We start from the raw sequence: 14,973 nt of genomic DNA, 5'->3' as shown, positions 1-14,973 counted from the left end.
GTTCAGGAAAGGCTGTAAAGTAACAAAATGTGGAAAAAGTCAAGTGGTCCGAATACTTCCCAAAGGCAATGTATCATATCCTAACTGCACTTGAGCAGGGAGAGACTCCACATCTGCCACGTATACTCCCTCTCCGGCGCTCGAGGTCACCCGTCCGCTTATTATTACACACACCTGTCACCATCGTTACGCTGTGGTGGAAATTCTACCTTTCTTTACTAATAATGAGGAGAGGCAAAGTCAATAATTAAATCAAGGTGTTACTTTTATTAAAAACGTATTGCAATAAGGAAGCTGGTTGTATCACAAACAGAGTGAACAGAGTGAGAGCCCCCGCAAAAAAAAACACGTGACCTTATGTATGTGGAGAGACACGAAACTAGGTTACAGGGTACAGACTATAATAGAGAGGTTGTCTCAGTCCGTCACAACTGAGTGAGGACAATAGGCACCCAAAGTGACAGGAAGTCACTCCAGACATACTTCCTCTAACAGTACTCAATGGTTCCCCAAAGTTGGGCGAGCAAGCGCCTTTGACCGTGAACCCAGATGATGTATGGTCCAATTGGTCACACACACACGGTCACACACGGTCACACACGGTCACACACGGTCACACACGGTCACACACGGTCACACACGGTCACACACACACACCTTTTGCCCAGAAACAGGCTCCAAACAGAAAAACAGAACAGAACAACAGAAAAACAGAACAACAGCTTTATCACTGGTGAGTAAGATATAACCTTTACTCTGTCTCCAGTTAAGCTAAGAGGAACCAGTCAGTTTCCCCAGACATCATGGGGTCATTCTACACACCCACAGAACAGTTAAAACAGACCTCAACTTATGCACACACACTTTACTATCTCATAGGAGTTTGTTAAAAGGAACTATCTCAAGCACAATGCCTAGTCTTAAAGAACAATATTTTAGTACACAAGCATTAGTAAGGTTAAACAGAAAATGCCCTCACAGCCTACGCAATAAATAACGCATAATATTGGCACTGGGAGCAATACTGGCATTTCTCGCAAGTCATGTTGTATTCTAACATCTATAAGTGACTTTTGTTAAACTTCAAAATCAATTTTAGATACTTTCAGATGATTTGGACATGATGTGCGAAAAATGCTAATATCGGTCCCATGAATTGAATTGGGATTTGTGCCAAAAATGCTAAAACATTAGCATGTGGAAACGGTCCCAGGGAAAATAAACCAAAGCATGGTTTGTTGTCATACCCTTGTCCATAGACAAGTTACAGGGTAAGGAAACCAATTTGTTATTTGTTTATTTGGGTGAACTATCCCTTTAACCACACTGCTAACCTTATGCCTAACCGTAAATGAAGACTAAAAAACTAATTTTGACTTTGTGGCTGTGGAACCTGACTTTATGCCTAGAGAAGCTAGTAGAAAGAAAAACAAAGGTTGTCGCTCATTAGTTACCAAAGCCACAAAGTTACCACACCCGTTCCTACAATTTCTCTTCTTAAATTCCAATTTTTAAACATAACCCTAACCCCACCGTTAACCTATTGCCTAATCCTAATTTTAAATTAAGACCAAAAAAAGCCATTTTGGTTCTCGTTTATTTTTACGATATTAGCCAATGTTGACTTTGTTATTGTTGTAACTAGAGTGACAACGCAAAACAAAACTGAATTTTCTTCTTCTGTTTGTGTCATGTTAATCTATAGTTTTTAAAACACAGTGCCCCCTGGTGGACGGAGTTCTACTACACGCTACAGACCAGTGGTAATATTTTTATTTTATTTAACTAGGCAAGTCATTTAAGAACAAATTCTTATGAAAGCCTAGGAACAGTGGGTTAACTGCCTTGTTCAGGGGCAGAACGGCAGATTTGTACCTTGTCAGCCCGGGGATTTGAACTAGCAACCTTTCAGTTACCGGCCCAGCCGGTATGATAGAAGACAAACTATGAAATGACTCATATGGAATCATGTCGTAACCTAAGAAGTGTTAAATAAATCTAAATATGTTTTATATTTGAGATTCTTCAAAGTAGCCACCCTTTTCCTTTGATGACAGCTTTGCACACTCATTCAGGCATTCGCCTGTCATCACCCTGGGAGACATTCCAAAACAAACGATCAAGAATTCCTCTTATAATGACGTGAAAATATCGACACTGAACAGCAGAGCTGTGATTTTCCTACAGTAGTGTTTGATCATTACCTCATCATTCAAATCAAACTTAATTTCAGAAAAATGTTTACATAACTTTCTCACATCCAATTATCTGAGAGCAACAGGAAGTTGCTCTGCTCACATCCTGCTTTTTTATTCCCATCTTTTGACAGAAGATCTTAGTTCTAATGTAATTTTTTTCCCTTTCAGTTTTCATCCTGTTTTCTTGTGGATGTTTTTGACATGAGTCAGCAGGTTAATCTTCTGCGTGAAGCTCTTCCCACAGTCACCACAGATAAAAGGTTTCTCTCTTGTGTGAGTCCGTTTATGCATGGTTAGATGCTCCTTGCGATTGAAGCTCTTCCCACAGTCACCACAGCTAAATGGTTTCTCTCCTGTGTGAGTCAGTTTATGCCTGGTTAGATGCTCCTTGCGATTGAAGCTCTTCCCACAGTGCACACATGTAAAGGATTTCTCTCCTGTGTGAATACTCATGTGCTTGGACAGATCTCCTTTGTATTTGAAGGTCTTTCCACAAACAGGGCATGTGCAGGGTTTACCACCAGAGTCGGACATGAGTCGGACATGGGCCTTCAGTTTACAGGTGGAGTTGTAGCGTTTCTTGCAGAAGCAGCATTCACTGAGTCTCTTCTTGGGGAGAGTCACATGCCTCTGCAGGTCAGATTTCAGAGCAAACGTTTCTCCACAGTCATGGCAGTGGTGAGTTCTTCTAGACGTGTTGCTGGGTTTGGAACAGTGTTTCTCCAATGGTGAGTTGAGATCCATTGGTGGGCTGCTGTCAAGTCCTACTGGGTCACTGCTTATGGCTGAACTGAGGATGAAAGCATTGTTTTGATTATCTGGAGGGTCACAGGGAATGTCCAGACCCTTTAGATGGGTCACAGTGCCAAAATGTTTCAGATCCCAAAGTGGGTCCTCCAGATCACATTCACTTTTCACACAGAAAGGAGTGAATATAAACTTTATGATATCAGGCTCAACCCCTTGAAGCTGCTCTTCCCCCTGATTGGTCCTAAATTCCTCCTGTTCCTCTTCAATCTGTGTGGTCTCTGGGTCCTTCTGCCCCAGACTGGGGCTCCACTCCTGCTCACAGTGCTGCTGCTCAGGGGGAACCTCCTTTTCAGAGACAGAGAGCTGCAGGGAGTCTGGAGGGAAGGAGAGGAGGAGCAGAGGTTACCTATATAGAGACTTTAGATATCAGGGTTGTGGTCAACTTGAATTTATAAACCAGTAAATTCAAGACTATGGAAACTATAATTCCAAATCAATACCTGAAAGCTATAATCTATGTTCAATTACTTCTCAATGATTGTAGAGAAGAAGCTATTTATTAGTAATGTTTTTCCATTTTCTTATTAAAACATAACATTAATTTAAAACATTTTATTAAACAAATATCAACAAACAAAAGAGGATTAGTCACATGCAAACAAACTATTTACATTGCCAGGAATCCTAAACAAACAAATCATATTAATTAATAATACAAGTTTTAATTGCCTTTTTGTTTTTCATTTTAGTTAAAGTAGTGCCATAATGTTTAAATTAATTTATAAAGGGAAAAAAGTTAGGTTTTGAATTAGACCATTTGCAAATATGAAATTGACCTAGTATCATTAGCAGTTGAATTAAATATACTACATCTTTATCGATGTCAGAATTTCTGAAATAAATCATCTCAAAACCATTAAATAGTACATAAAATAGTACATGTTTGAAGCCTGAAATGTGGCAAAAGGTCGCAAAGTTCAAGGAGGCCGAATACTTTCGCAAGGCACTGTATCTCAATTTCAGTTAATTCATCACAAAAATCCCTGAAATCATTATCTACCTTCTTAGCAATGTTTGCGACATTGTCTAACAAAGGATCCATATTGGAAGTTGACTGGGCTGATGTATACAGCTTCTGATAAAACTGGGCAACATGCTGAGAGATTTCTTTTGGATTTTCATTGGGAGTACTTTTAATCATTAATTTACATATGGAAGTCTTTTCGCCTGCACTTTTTTCTAAATTAAATTTTCTCTCCCAGCAATTTGTCTTGATCTTACTAACACTCCCCGGGCCTTTTCCTCGTAGATACAGTCTAACTGCATTTGCAATGACAGCTCCAGTAATTCCTGATTAGTTAGTTCAGTTTTTAAGTTAATCCACTATTCCCTTTATGTCATATTCTTTCTCTCTTGGCACGAGCAATTTCTTTCCCCATTGAAATAGCCAAAAGCCTTATATCAAATTAGCTCCCAGTAACTTCCAAACACATTCATAACACAGGCACAATTCCAGTATTTACCAATCATTCCTGCTACATCCTTCTTAAATAATCAATTCTCTAGTAAAGTCTCATTCATTTTCCAGTAACCTTTACTAACTTTTTTTTGTTGACAAACCTTTATTGATATCCCTTTGTGGTCTGTTAAAATAGATGGTTCAATCGACACTGTATCAACCCTGTCAGCCATATCTTCAGATATCAGCCAGAAATCATTACGGGATTGTATAGATAAGATTATGTTTCCATGGAGTACCAAAGATTTATCTGGGTTTTTATGTCTCCTAATATCTAGACCACCTAACCTTAGACATATATTCCTTATCTTACAAACAGAATTGCTATCCTTAGGAGGCCATCTATCTAGATTATCATGTAATACTGTATTAAAATCTCCACCCCATATTACTTTGGCCAATGGAAATTTAGACATAATTTAACTTATTTTCCTCTCAATGTCTCTAAATAAAATAGTTACTTGACTTGTTATTGGAAGCATAAGTATTTACAACAATGAATTGAACGTGGTTGACATCTAACAATAGCATAATCCATCTCCCTGTATTATCTGCTTCATGACTCAATATATGACCCTTAAAGTTGCCTTTTAAAATAGCGACATAGTTTCAACATCCATTATCACAGCAACAGTTTGGTCATGTCCTGATTCCATGCTACTAGCTATGAAGACGTTAGCAGGCTAACTTAACTACACAAGCTGAAACTTTTCGTTAGCTAGCTTGTTCGTTGGAAATCATCAAAATTATATTTCAATGGTTTGATTAATTACAAAATTATTTAAAACAGCTACATTGTATGGTTATCTATTTTTTTGTGATTTTTTTATTTATTTTTTGCAACTGCAGTCTAAAACTATAAACTTTGTGAGAAAACCCTAAAATTGTTCGTCAGCTAGAAATATTAACCTCTCATACCGCCATCTTCAGCCCTTTAAAGTTACATTCAAATCACTTCCTGGTTTTTATGACGCAAGGTTTTTATCCATGCGCGGCAAATTTAAAAATCAACTTCTTAAAATGGATCAACTGGTGGTCAGTTAAATGTATCAATAAATTATAACTATAGATAGCTATCAGTAGAGCTACATACGTACCTATTCCACATAGTTTTATCTCCGGTGTCCTCCGCAGCAGTCTCCGTAGCCGATCATTCTCCTCCTGGTACTCTCCTACCGTTTTCTCAACTGCACCGAAAATCTCCACAGCAGCCGCCGTTAAACGCTCATTTAAAAACGCACGCAGCAACTGTAGTTTAGACATTTTCAGTCGAATGAGAGTTGGATAGTCTATTTCGTTCAGTCGGTATGTCTTTCTTTATTCCACACAATGAATGCAAAGTCTTTTCCAATCCTACTTCCGTGTTCTAGTCAAGGAATATCTTAATTTTTTGTTTATCCGTCGTTCTAGTTGTTGACGAACCCAGAAACACACAACAGCGCCACCAGCTGGATGGGAGTATACAACTGCAAGGCAGCCTACATGCCAGTAGGAAAGGGAAACAATAACTACATGTAGACGAACAGTGGTTATCATAAGTAAAGGATGGTCTGAGATAATCAATTATTAGTCAGGAGTCAACCGTCTATCATTACTCTATACGAGATGAAAGCAATATCATTAATTTTTATTTTATTTATTTAACCTTTATTTAACCAGGTAGGCAAGTTGAGAACAAGTTCTCATTTACAACTGCGACCTGGCCAAGATAAAGCAAAGCAGTTTGACACATATAACAACACATGGAGTAAAACAAACATACAGTCAATAATACAGTAGAAAAATAAGTCTATATACAATGTGAGCAAATGAGGTGAGATAAGGGAGGTAAAGGCAATAAATAGGCCATGGTGGCAAAGTAAATACAATATAGCAATTAAAACACTGGAATGGTAGATTTGACATTAGATGAGTGTGCAAAGTAGAAATACTGGGGTGCAAAGGAGCAAAATAAATAAATACAGTAGGGGAAGAGGGAGTTGTTTGGGCTATTTATAGATGGGCTGTGTACAGGTGCAGTGATCTGTGAGCTGCTCTGACAGCTGGTGCTTAAAGCTAGTGAGGGAGATAAGTGTTTCCAGGTTTAGAGATTTTTGTAGTTCGTTCCAGTCATTGGCAGCAGAGAACTGGAAGGAGAGGCGGCCAAAGGAGGAATTGGCTTGTGGGTTACAAGTGAGATATACCTGCTGGAACGCGTGCTACTGGTGGGTGCAGCTATAGTGACCAGATACGGCGGGACTTTACCTAGAAGGGTCTTGTAGATGACCTGGAGCCAGTGGGTTTGGCTCCAGGTATGAAGCGAGGGCCAGCCAACGAGAGCGTACAGGTCGCAGTGATGGTTAGGATATGGGGCTTTGGTGAGAAAACGGATGGCACTGTGATAGACTGCATCCAATTTGTTGAGTAGGATGTTGGAGGCTATTTTGTAAATGTCATTGCCAAATTCAAGGATCAGCAAGATGGTCAGTTTTACGAGGGTATGTTTGGCAGCATGGGTGTTTTAGTTTTACTTGTATTTAAGAGCAGCTGGAGGCCACGGAAGGAGAGTTGTATGGCATTGAAGCTCGTCTGGAGGGTTGTTAACACAGTGTCCAAAGAAGGGCCAGAAGTATACAGAATGGTGTCGTCTGCGTAAAGGTGGATCAGAGACTCACCAGCAGCAAGAGCGACATCATTGATATATACAGAGAAGAGAGTCGGTCGAATGAGCAGCATCAGGTCAGAATTGATGAGAAATACTCTTGGACAAATGCAAGGAGTCTTTTTCTGGAATTGTATTTCATATAATGTATTGTAATGACCTGACTAGATCATAAAGGAACAATTGTCCAGACGGAGGATTGAGTTTACGAATTGACGGTTTATTAAACCAACTTTACACAGGCTACTGTTTGGCCGTAGCCCACGCCAAATAAATGAAAGATAACCCACAAGCCAATCGTGACCTTCTCCTGTGAAGCCCAGATGTAAGAGAGAACAAAGGCTAAACCTGGTCTTAACTTCCAATGCTCCATCCCCCTGCCCAACCCCCCTCCACGCCACTCCGCCAACCGCCAGGATACCCGGCATCAGAACATTCCAGACATTCCTGTGATTGGCAGATAGCAGGTTGATTGGCATGTCGGAACCTGCGAATACTGGGTACTGGTAAGTACAACACAACCACCTACTAACCTAACACATAACACACAGCTGTCTGTGCGGGTCGCTACACAGCCCCCCCACCACAAAGTCCCTCGTCCCCGAGGGAACAAAGTCTCTGAAGCGACCCGGAGGTCTCCTTTGCCTGCGTGGCCTTGATGGTCGCAGTGTGCCCCTCTGGGAACCAGGGGTTGAAGGCAGGGATATGGGTGACAAGGAAGGGGGAACGGGGAATACAGTCCGTGGCTCTGGGGAACCACACGGTGACACAGGGGGGGAGACAGGGGGAGTGGGCTCTCTGGAGCCTTGTCTGCGGCACCTGGGGGTGGGTGCCTGGAGAATGTCATTGCCAGAGAGGGGAATTGTGGGGGTTCCTGGGGTTTGGGGAGAAGAGGCCCTTCTGTATGGGGCTAACCTGTCCCGGTGCAGTGTCACCTTTCTCCCCCTGGGAGGAAGCTGCACCCGGTAAACAACCTCCCCTACCCTCTCCAGGACACTGCAGGATCCCACCCAGTGACTGTCCAACTTGGGGCATCTGCCTTATTTCCTTAGGGGGCTGTAGACCCAGACCAGCTCCCTAGCCACAAAGTGCCTTCCCCGAGGCTCCACCCCTTGAAGCTGCTCTTCCTCCTGACTGGTCTTGAGTTCCGCCTCTTCCTCTTTAATCAGTGTGGGCTCTGAGTCCTCCTGCCCCAGACTGGGGCTCCACTCCTGCTCACAGTGCTGCTGCTCAGGGGGAACCTCCTCTTCAGAGACGGCGAGGGGGAGCTGCAAGGAGAGTCTGGAGAGAAGGAGAGGAGTGTAGGGGTTATACAGCCTTTAGAGTCGCTGAGAAAACTCAACACCGTCTATACAGTAGCAGTTAAAAGTTTGGACACACCAACTCATTCAAGGGTTTTTGTTTATTTTTTACTATTTTCTACATTGTAGAATAATAGTGAAGACATCAAAACTATGAAATAACACATGGAATAACTACATGGAATCATGTAGTCACCAAAAAAGTGTTAAACAAATCAAAATATATTTTAGATTTTAGATTCTTCAAAGTAGCCACCCTTTGCCTTGATGACAGCTTTGCACAGTCTTGGCATTCTCCAAACCAGCTTCAAGAGGGATGCTTTTCCAACAGTCTTGAAGGAACTCCCACATATGCTGAGCACTTGTTGGCTGCTTTTCCTTCACTCTGCGGTTCAATTTATCCCAAACCATCTCAATTGGATTGAGGTCGGGTGATTGTGGAGGCCAGGTCATCTGAAGCAGCACTCCATCACTCTCCTTCTTGGTCAAATAGCCCTTACACAGCCTGGAGGTGTGTTGTGTCATTGTCCTGTTGAAAAAGATAAGATAATCCCACTAGGTGCAAACCAGATGAGATGGCGTATCGCTGCAGAATGCTGTGGTAGCCATGCTGGTTAAGTGTGCCTTGACATGCTGGTTATGAGTGCCTTGAATTCTAAATAAATCACTGACAGTGTCACCACCTACACCATCACACCTCCTCATCCACGCTTCACGGTGGAAACCACACATGTGGAGATCATCCGTTCACCTACTCTGCATCTCACAAAGACACGGTGGTTGGAACCAAATCTCAAATTTGGACTCATCAGACCAAAGGACAGATTCTTACCAGTCTAGTGTCCATTGCTCATGTTTCTTGGCCCAAGCAAGTATCTTCTTCTTATTGGTGTCATTTAGTAGTGGTTTCTTTGCAGCAATTCGACCATGAAGGCCTGATTCACGCAGTCTCCTCTGAACAGTTGATGTTGAGATGTGTCTTCTACTTGAACTCCGTGAAGCATTTATTTGGGCTACAATTTCTGAGGCTGGTAACTCGAATTAATTTATACTCTGCAGCAGAGGTGACTCTGGGTCTTCCTTTCCTGTGGTGGTCCTCATGGGAGCCAGTTTCATCATAGCGCTGTTTTTACGACTGCACTTGAAGAAACGTTCACATTTCTTGACATTTTCTGGATTGCCTGACCTTGGGGCGGCAGGTTAGCCTAGTGGTTAGAGCGTTGGACTAGGAACCGCAAGGTTCCCAAGTATCACCACGTAAAGGTTGGTTAATAGTTGTTGTACCATATTGTCAATAGATCCTTTGTCAATGGACCCTCTGCCTGACCTCAGGCACAAGCTTTATCTATGGTGCTGGAGATTCAAGCCAACTTGGCTCTGTAGATCATAGAGATCTATCATTTACATGTATAATTGAAGTGTTCTATTTAATTATGTGGTAAATAGGTAACCTCTGCTCCTCCTCTCCCCTCCAGACTCCCTGCAGCTCTCTGTCCCTGAAGAGGAGGTTCCCCCTGAGCAGCAGCACTGTGAGCAGGAGTGGAGCTCCAGTCTGGGGCAGGAGGACCCAGATACCAAACAGATTAAAGAGAAACAGGAGGAAGTCAGGACCAGTCAGGAGGAAGAGCAGCTTCAAGGGCTGGTGGCTGATATCAGAGAGCTTATATTCACTCCTTCCTGTGTGAAAAATGAATGTGATCTGGAGGACCCACTTTAGTCCTTGACTATTCCCCCAAAACCAGACTGTGGAGAACAGAGGGAGAGACTCTAAACCAGCAGATCTCAAACCTTTTGGCACTGTGACCCACCTAAGGGGTTTTGAAATTCCCTCTGACCCTCCAGACAATCAAAACAATGCCTACAGCCACAGCTCAGCTGTATAAGTAGTAACACAGTTGGACTTGACAGCTGCCCACCATTGGTATCAAACACACCAATGGGGGAACCCTGCACTTGCCCCTCTTGTGACACACAAAAAGGAAATCTGTCCAGGCACATGAGGATTCAAACAGGAGGGAACATATTTAAATGTGGTGAATGTGAGAAAAGCTTCAAACTCAAGGAGCAACTAACCAGACATACTGCATATGCATTCACAGAGGACAGAAAACATTCAGCTGTAATTTTTGCTTTTAAAAGCTTCAATCAGAACGGGGACTTAAGGAGGTACATCATGAGAGAAACCATTTAGCTGTGGTGACTGCGCTAAAAACTTCATTTGCAAGGAGCACCTAATTGCACATATAAAGACTGACACAGGATAAGTTTCAGACTCAAGCAGAATCTTACCATGCATAAACTGGTAAATAGATCTATGATGGATTTACTGTCGTAAAACATTGTACGTAAATAAAGTTTGATTTGAATGATGAGGTAATGATTAAGCAGCATAGAGTATTGTAGGAAATTCAATGGTCTGCTGTACAAAGTCTGTAGAATTTTTCCCTTCATTAGAAACAGGAATATCTGGTTGTTGGATTTGGAATGTATTTAAGGTGATGACATAATGGTCAGGATGTAGTAATTTATACTTTATATCAAATACAATTCCAGAAAAGGACTCCTTTCATTTGTCAAAGAGTATTTCTCATCAATTCTGACCTAATGCTGCTCATTCATGATTATATATTGTATAGAGTAATGATATACTGTCGACTCCTGATTAATAAGTTATGATAACCTCTGTTTGTCTACATGTAGTTATTGTTTCCCTTTCCTACTGGTCTGTAGGCTGCCTTACACAGCAGTAAACTCCCATCCAGCTGGGGGCGCTGTTGTGTGTTTCTGGGCTCGTCACCAATTTGAACAAAGGACTTTATCAAATTCCTTGACTAGAACATGGAAGTTGGATTAGATACGAGTTTGTTTTGATTTTGCATTCCTTGTGTGGAGTTAACAAATACATACTGACTGAACTAAATAGGCTACCAAACTCTAATTCGACTGAAAATGTCTAAACTACAGTCGTTGCGTGTGTTTTTAAATGAGCGTTTAACGGCGGCTGCTGTGGAGATTTTCGGTGCAGTTGAGAAAACGGTAGTGGAGTACCAGGAGGAGAATGATCGGCTACGGAGACTGCTGCGGAGGACACCAGAGATAAAACTATGTGGAATAGGTTCGTATGTAGATACTGATAGCTAGCTATAGCTATGTTTTATCAGTTGTGGAAAAAGTAGCCAATTGTCATACTTGAGTAAAAGTAAAGATACCTTAATTAAAAATGACTCAAGTAAAAGTCACCCAGTAAAATACTACTTGAGTTAAAGTCTAAAATTATATGGTTTTAAATACACTTGTCTTAAGTATCACAAGGACATGTAATTGCTAAAATATACTTAAGTATGAAAAGTTTACGGATAGCCCGGGCCACACTCCCAACATAATTTACAAACAAAGCGTGTGTGTTTAGTGAGTCCGCCAGATCAGATGTTGTTGGGATGATCAGGGATTTTCTCTTAATGTGCTTTGGACCGTTTTCCTGTTCTGCTAAACAACAGAGTCATTTTGGGTGTCGGGGAAAATGTTTGCAGTAGAAATAACATTATTTTATTTAGGGATGTAAAAAGTAAAAGTTGTCAAAAATATAAATACTTACCCCAAAAAATTACTTAAGTAGTATTTTACCGAAGTACTTTACACTAGAGGTCGACCGATTATGATTTTTCAATGCCGATACCGATTATTGGAGGACCAAAAAACACTGATACTGATTAATTGGACTATTATTTATTTTTAAATGTATTTATTTATTTGTAATAATGACAATTAAAACAATACTGAATGAACACTTTTATTTTAACTAAATATAATACATCAATAAAATCAATTTAGCCTCAAATAAATAATGAAACATGTTCAATTTGGTTTAAATAATGAAAAAACAGTGTTGGAGAAGAAAGTAAGTGCATTATCTGCCATGTAAGAGAGCTAACGTTTTAGTTCTTGCTCAGAACATGAGAACATATGAAAGCTGGTGGTTCCTTTTAACATGAGTCTTCAATATTCCCAGGTAAGAAGTTTTAGGTTGAGGTTATTATAGAAATTATAGGACTATTTCTCTCTAAAGCATTTGCATTTCATATACATTTGACTATTGGATGTTCTTATAGCCGCTTTAGTATTGCCAGTGTAACAGTATAGCTTCCGTCCCTCTCCTCGCCCCTACCTGGGCTCGAACCAGGAACACATCGACAACAGCCACCCTCGAAGCATCGTTACCCATCACTCCACAACCATCACTCCACAAAAGCCGCGGCCCTTGCATTGCAAGGGGAACAACTACTCCAAATCTCAGAGCGAGTGACGTTTGAAATGCTATTAGCGCGCACCCTGCTAATTAGCTAGCCATTTCACATCGGTTACATCAGCCTAATCTTGGGAGTTGATAGGTTTGAAGTCATAAACAGCACAATGCTTGAAGTATCTTATTCTCTTAAATTTTATTGAGAAATTTAAAAATAGATTCTAGTTTTCAAATATTGATTTAGAATTATAGTTCATCTAGTCCTGATTTAACTGGCTTAAAGGTTCAAATTGATTCTAAATTTTGTATGGGCAGAGATACTGAGAATGGTGCAATTTGGGGCATTGCTGCATGTGGGCATTATATTTTGGTAAATTTAAAATGTTTAAGCTAAGACAGGCGGGGCCGGCGTTCATGTAGAAACCAACGGGATGCTGGGCTGGGGGCGTTCATGAAGAAACCAACGGGATGCTGGGATAGGGGGGGTGTTCATGAAGAAACCAACGGGATGCTGGGATGGGGGCGTTCATGAAGAAACCAACGGGATGCTGGGATGGGGGGGGCGTTCATGAAGAAACCAACGGGATCCTGGGAGGGGTTCATGAAGAAACCAACGGGATGCTCGGAGGGGGCTGCAATCACACACTATTGGAAATACTGGATATAATGAGATATCTCTGCCCTAACAATTGGATTCGCTGTCCACAGAGCGGAATGGTCAGGCTGTCTATTCCTCTCTTTGGATTGGTGGATACATATCATTATTTGAATACGTCTTTGAATATTGGAAAAATCAACCGCCTCTATTCAATGGAGAGTGAGATGCTGTGATTTGCATAATGATCACAGTATTCTAGATAACAGAACCGACTATAATAGCATAGCATAACATTACTTAAAAGACTAAAACAACACCGCATTCAATCGTGCATCACAATTCTTCCAAGTTTTACTGGTGAAACATCCCATGCAGAATCATTCTGCATAGTAACCTTTTGATCTCAGTCAATTTCATGGGGATATGCGTTTTGGATCTTCCTGAGTTATGCAGTATTGTTTTTAAGTATCCTACAGTGTTGTGTTGAATGATGGAGGGAATATATTTTTAGGGCAGATTGTGTTTTCAAAGCTGTAGCATAGCCTACCTGTGTATTTTGCCTAGTGGTGCGCACTATTTGGCCTCAAGATATTTTTTTATTTTAATAAATTGGGTTCTGTTATGTACAATGCTTTTATCTTGTTGACACTGATTTACCTTTATTAAACGAGCACCAGAACAGCCTGTTCTCTACATGTAGTAGAGTAGACACATAGTGAATGGCAAAGAAACTTCGGGAAGCTCCAGATCTTTTAGTGAAGGGGACTAAAGATCTGGAAAACATCCTGCAGCCACTCAGTAATAATTAATGATCTGCTTAACGTGGAAAGATTTTGTGCGGAGTAAACCCTCTCGCTTCTCTTCTTCCTCTCTGGTATAGGTAACCTCTGCTCCTTCTCTCCTTCCCTCCAGACTCCCTGCAGCTCTCTGTCTCTGAAGAGGAGGTTCCCCCTGAGCAGCAGCACTGTGAGCAGGAGTGGAGCCCCAGTCTGGGACAGAAGGACCCAGAGACCAAACAGATTAAAGAGGAACAGGAGGAAGTCAGGACCAATCAGGAGGAAGAGCAGCTTCAAGGGGTGGAGCCTGATATCATAGATTTAGATTTCACTCCTCCCTGTGTGAAAAGTGAATGTGATCTGGAGGACCCACTTTGGTCCTTGACTCTTCCTCAAACCAAGACTGTGGAGAACAGAGAGAGTGACTAAACCAGTGGATCTCACACCTTTTGGCACTGTGACCCACATTAAGGGTCTTGACATTCCCTGTTACCCTCCAGATAATCAAAACAATGCCTCCAGCCACAGTTCAGCCGTAATCAGCAACCCAGTAGGACTTGACAGCAGCCCACTATTGGGTCCCAGCTCACCATTGGATCCCAGTCCACTATTGGATCTCAACTCACCATTGGAGGAACACTGTTCCAAACACAGCACCACGTCTAGAAAAACTCACCACTGCCATGACTGTGGTAAAACGTTTGCTCTGAAAGCTGATCTGCAGAGGCATATGACTCTCACCAAGAAGAGACTCAGTGAATGCCGCTTCTGCAATAAATGCTACAACTCCACCTGTAAACTGAAGGCCCATGTCCGACTCTGTCATGGTGGTAAACCCTGCACCTGCCCTGTTTGTGGCAAGATCTTCAAATACAAAGGAGTTCTGCCCAAGCACATGAGGATTCACCAAGGAGAGAAATCTTTAAGCCATGGTGACTGTGAGAAAA

At 41.5% G+C, this 14,973-nt stretch overlaps 2 protein-coding genes across 4 annotated transcripts in view; both read right to left on the bottom strand.

The window, feature by feature from the left end:
- Window positions 1-5,866, bottom strand: part of LOC112259705 (zinc finger protein 182-like) — an 80,199-nt gene extending 74,333 nt beyond the window's left edge. The window contains exons 1-2 of one of the 3 annotated variants that reach the window (XM_042329428.1): window positions 5,565-5,866; window positions 3,291-3,322 (exon numbers count right to left, since the gene is read on the bottom strand). In XM_042329428.1, coding sequence (XP_042185362.1) covers window positions 3,291-3,322; window positions 5,565-5,730 — 198 coding nt within the window. In that variant the 5' untranslated portion in view covers window positions 5,731-5,866. The other 2 variants (XM_042329429.1, XM_024434329.2) reach the window with 2 other exon arrangements.
- Window positions 5,867-7,796: 1,930 nt separating this feature from the next.
- The window catches only part of LOC121847592 (zinc finger protein 250-like), a 31,316-nt gene continuing 24,139 nt past the window's right edge, over window positions 7,797-14,973 (bottom strand). Inside the window, exon 3 of the mRNA XM_042329439.1 lies at window positions 7,797-8,352. Within this exon, the coding sequence (XP_042185373.1) occupies window positions 8,149-8,352 (204 nt within the window). The 3' untranslated portion in view covers window positions 7,797-8,148. The remainder of the gene's footprint in view (window positions 8,353-14,973) is intronic.

Source organism: Oncorhynchus tshawytscha, linkage group LG10 (assembly GCF_018296145.1).
Source record: "Oncorhynchus tshawytscha isolate Ot180627B linkage group LG10, Otsh_v2.0, whole genome shotgun sequence".
NCBI lineage: Eukaryota > Metazoa > Chordata > Actinopteri > Salmoniformes > Salmonidae > Oncorhynchus > Oncorhynchus tshawytscha.
This window is presented reverse-complemented; position numbering and strand designations above follow the sequence as displayed.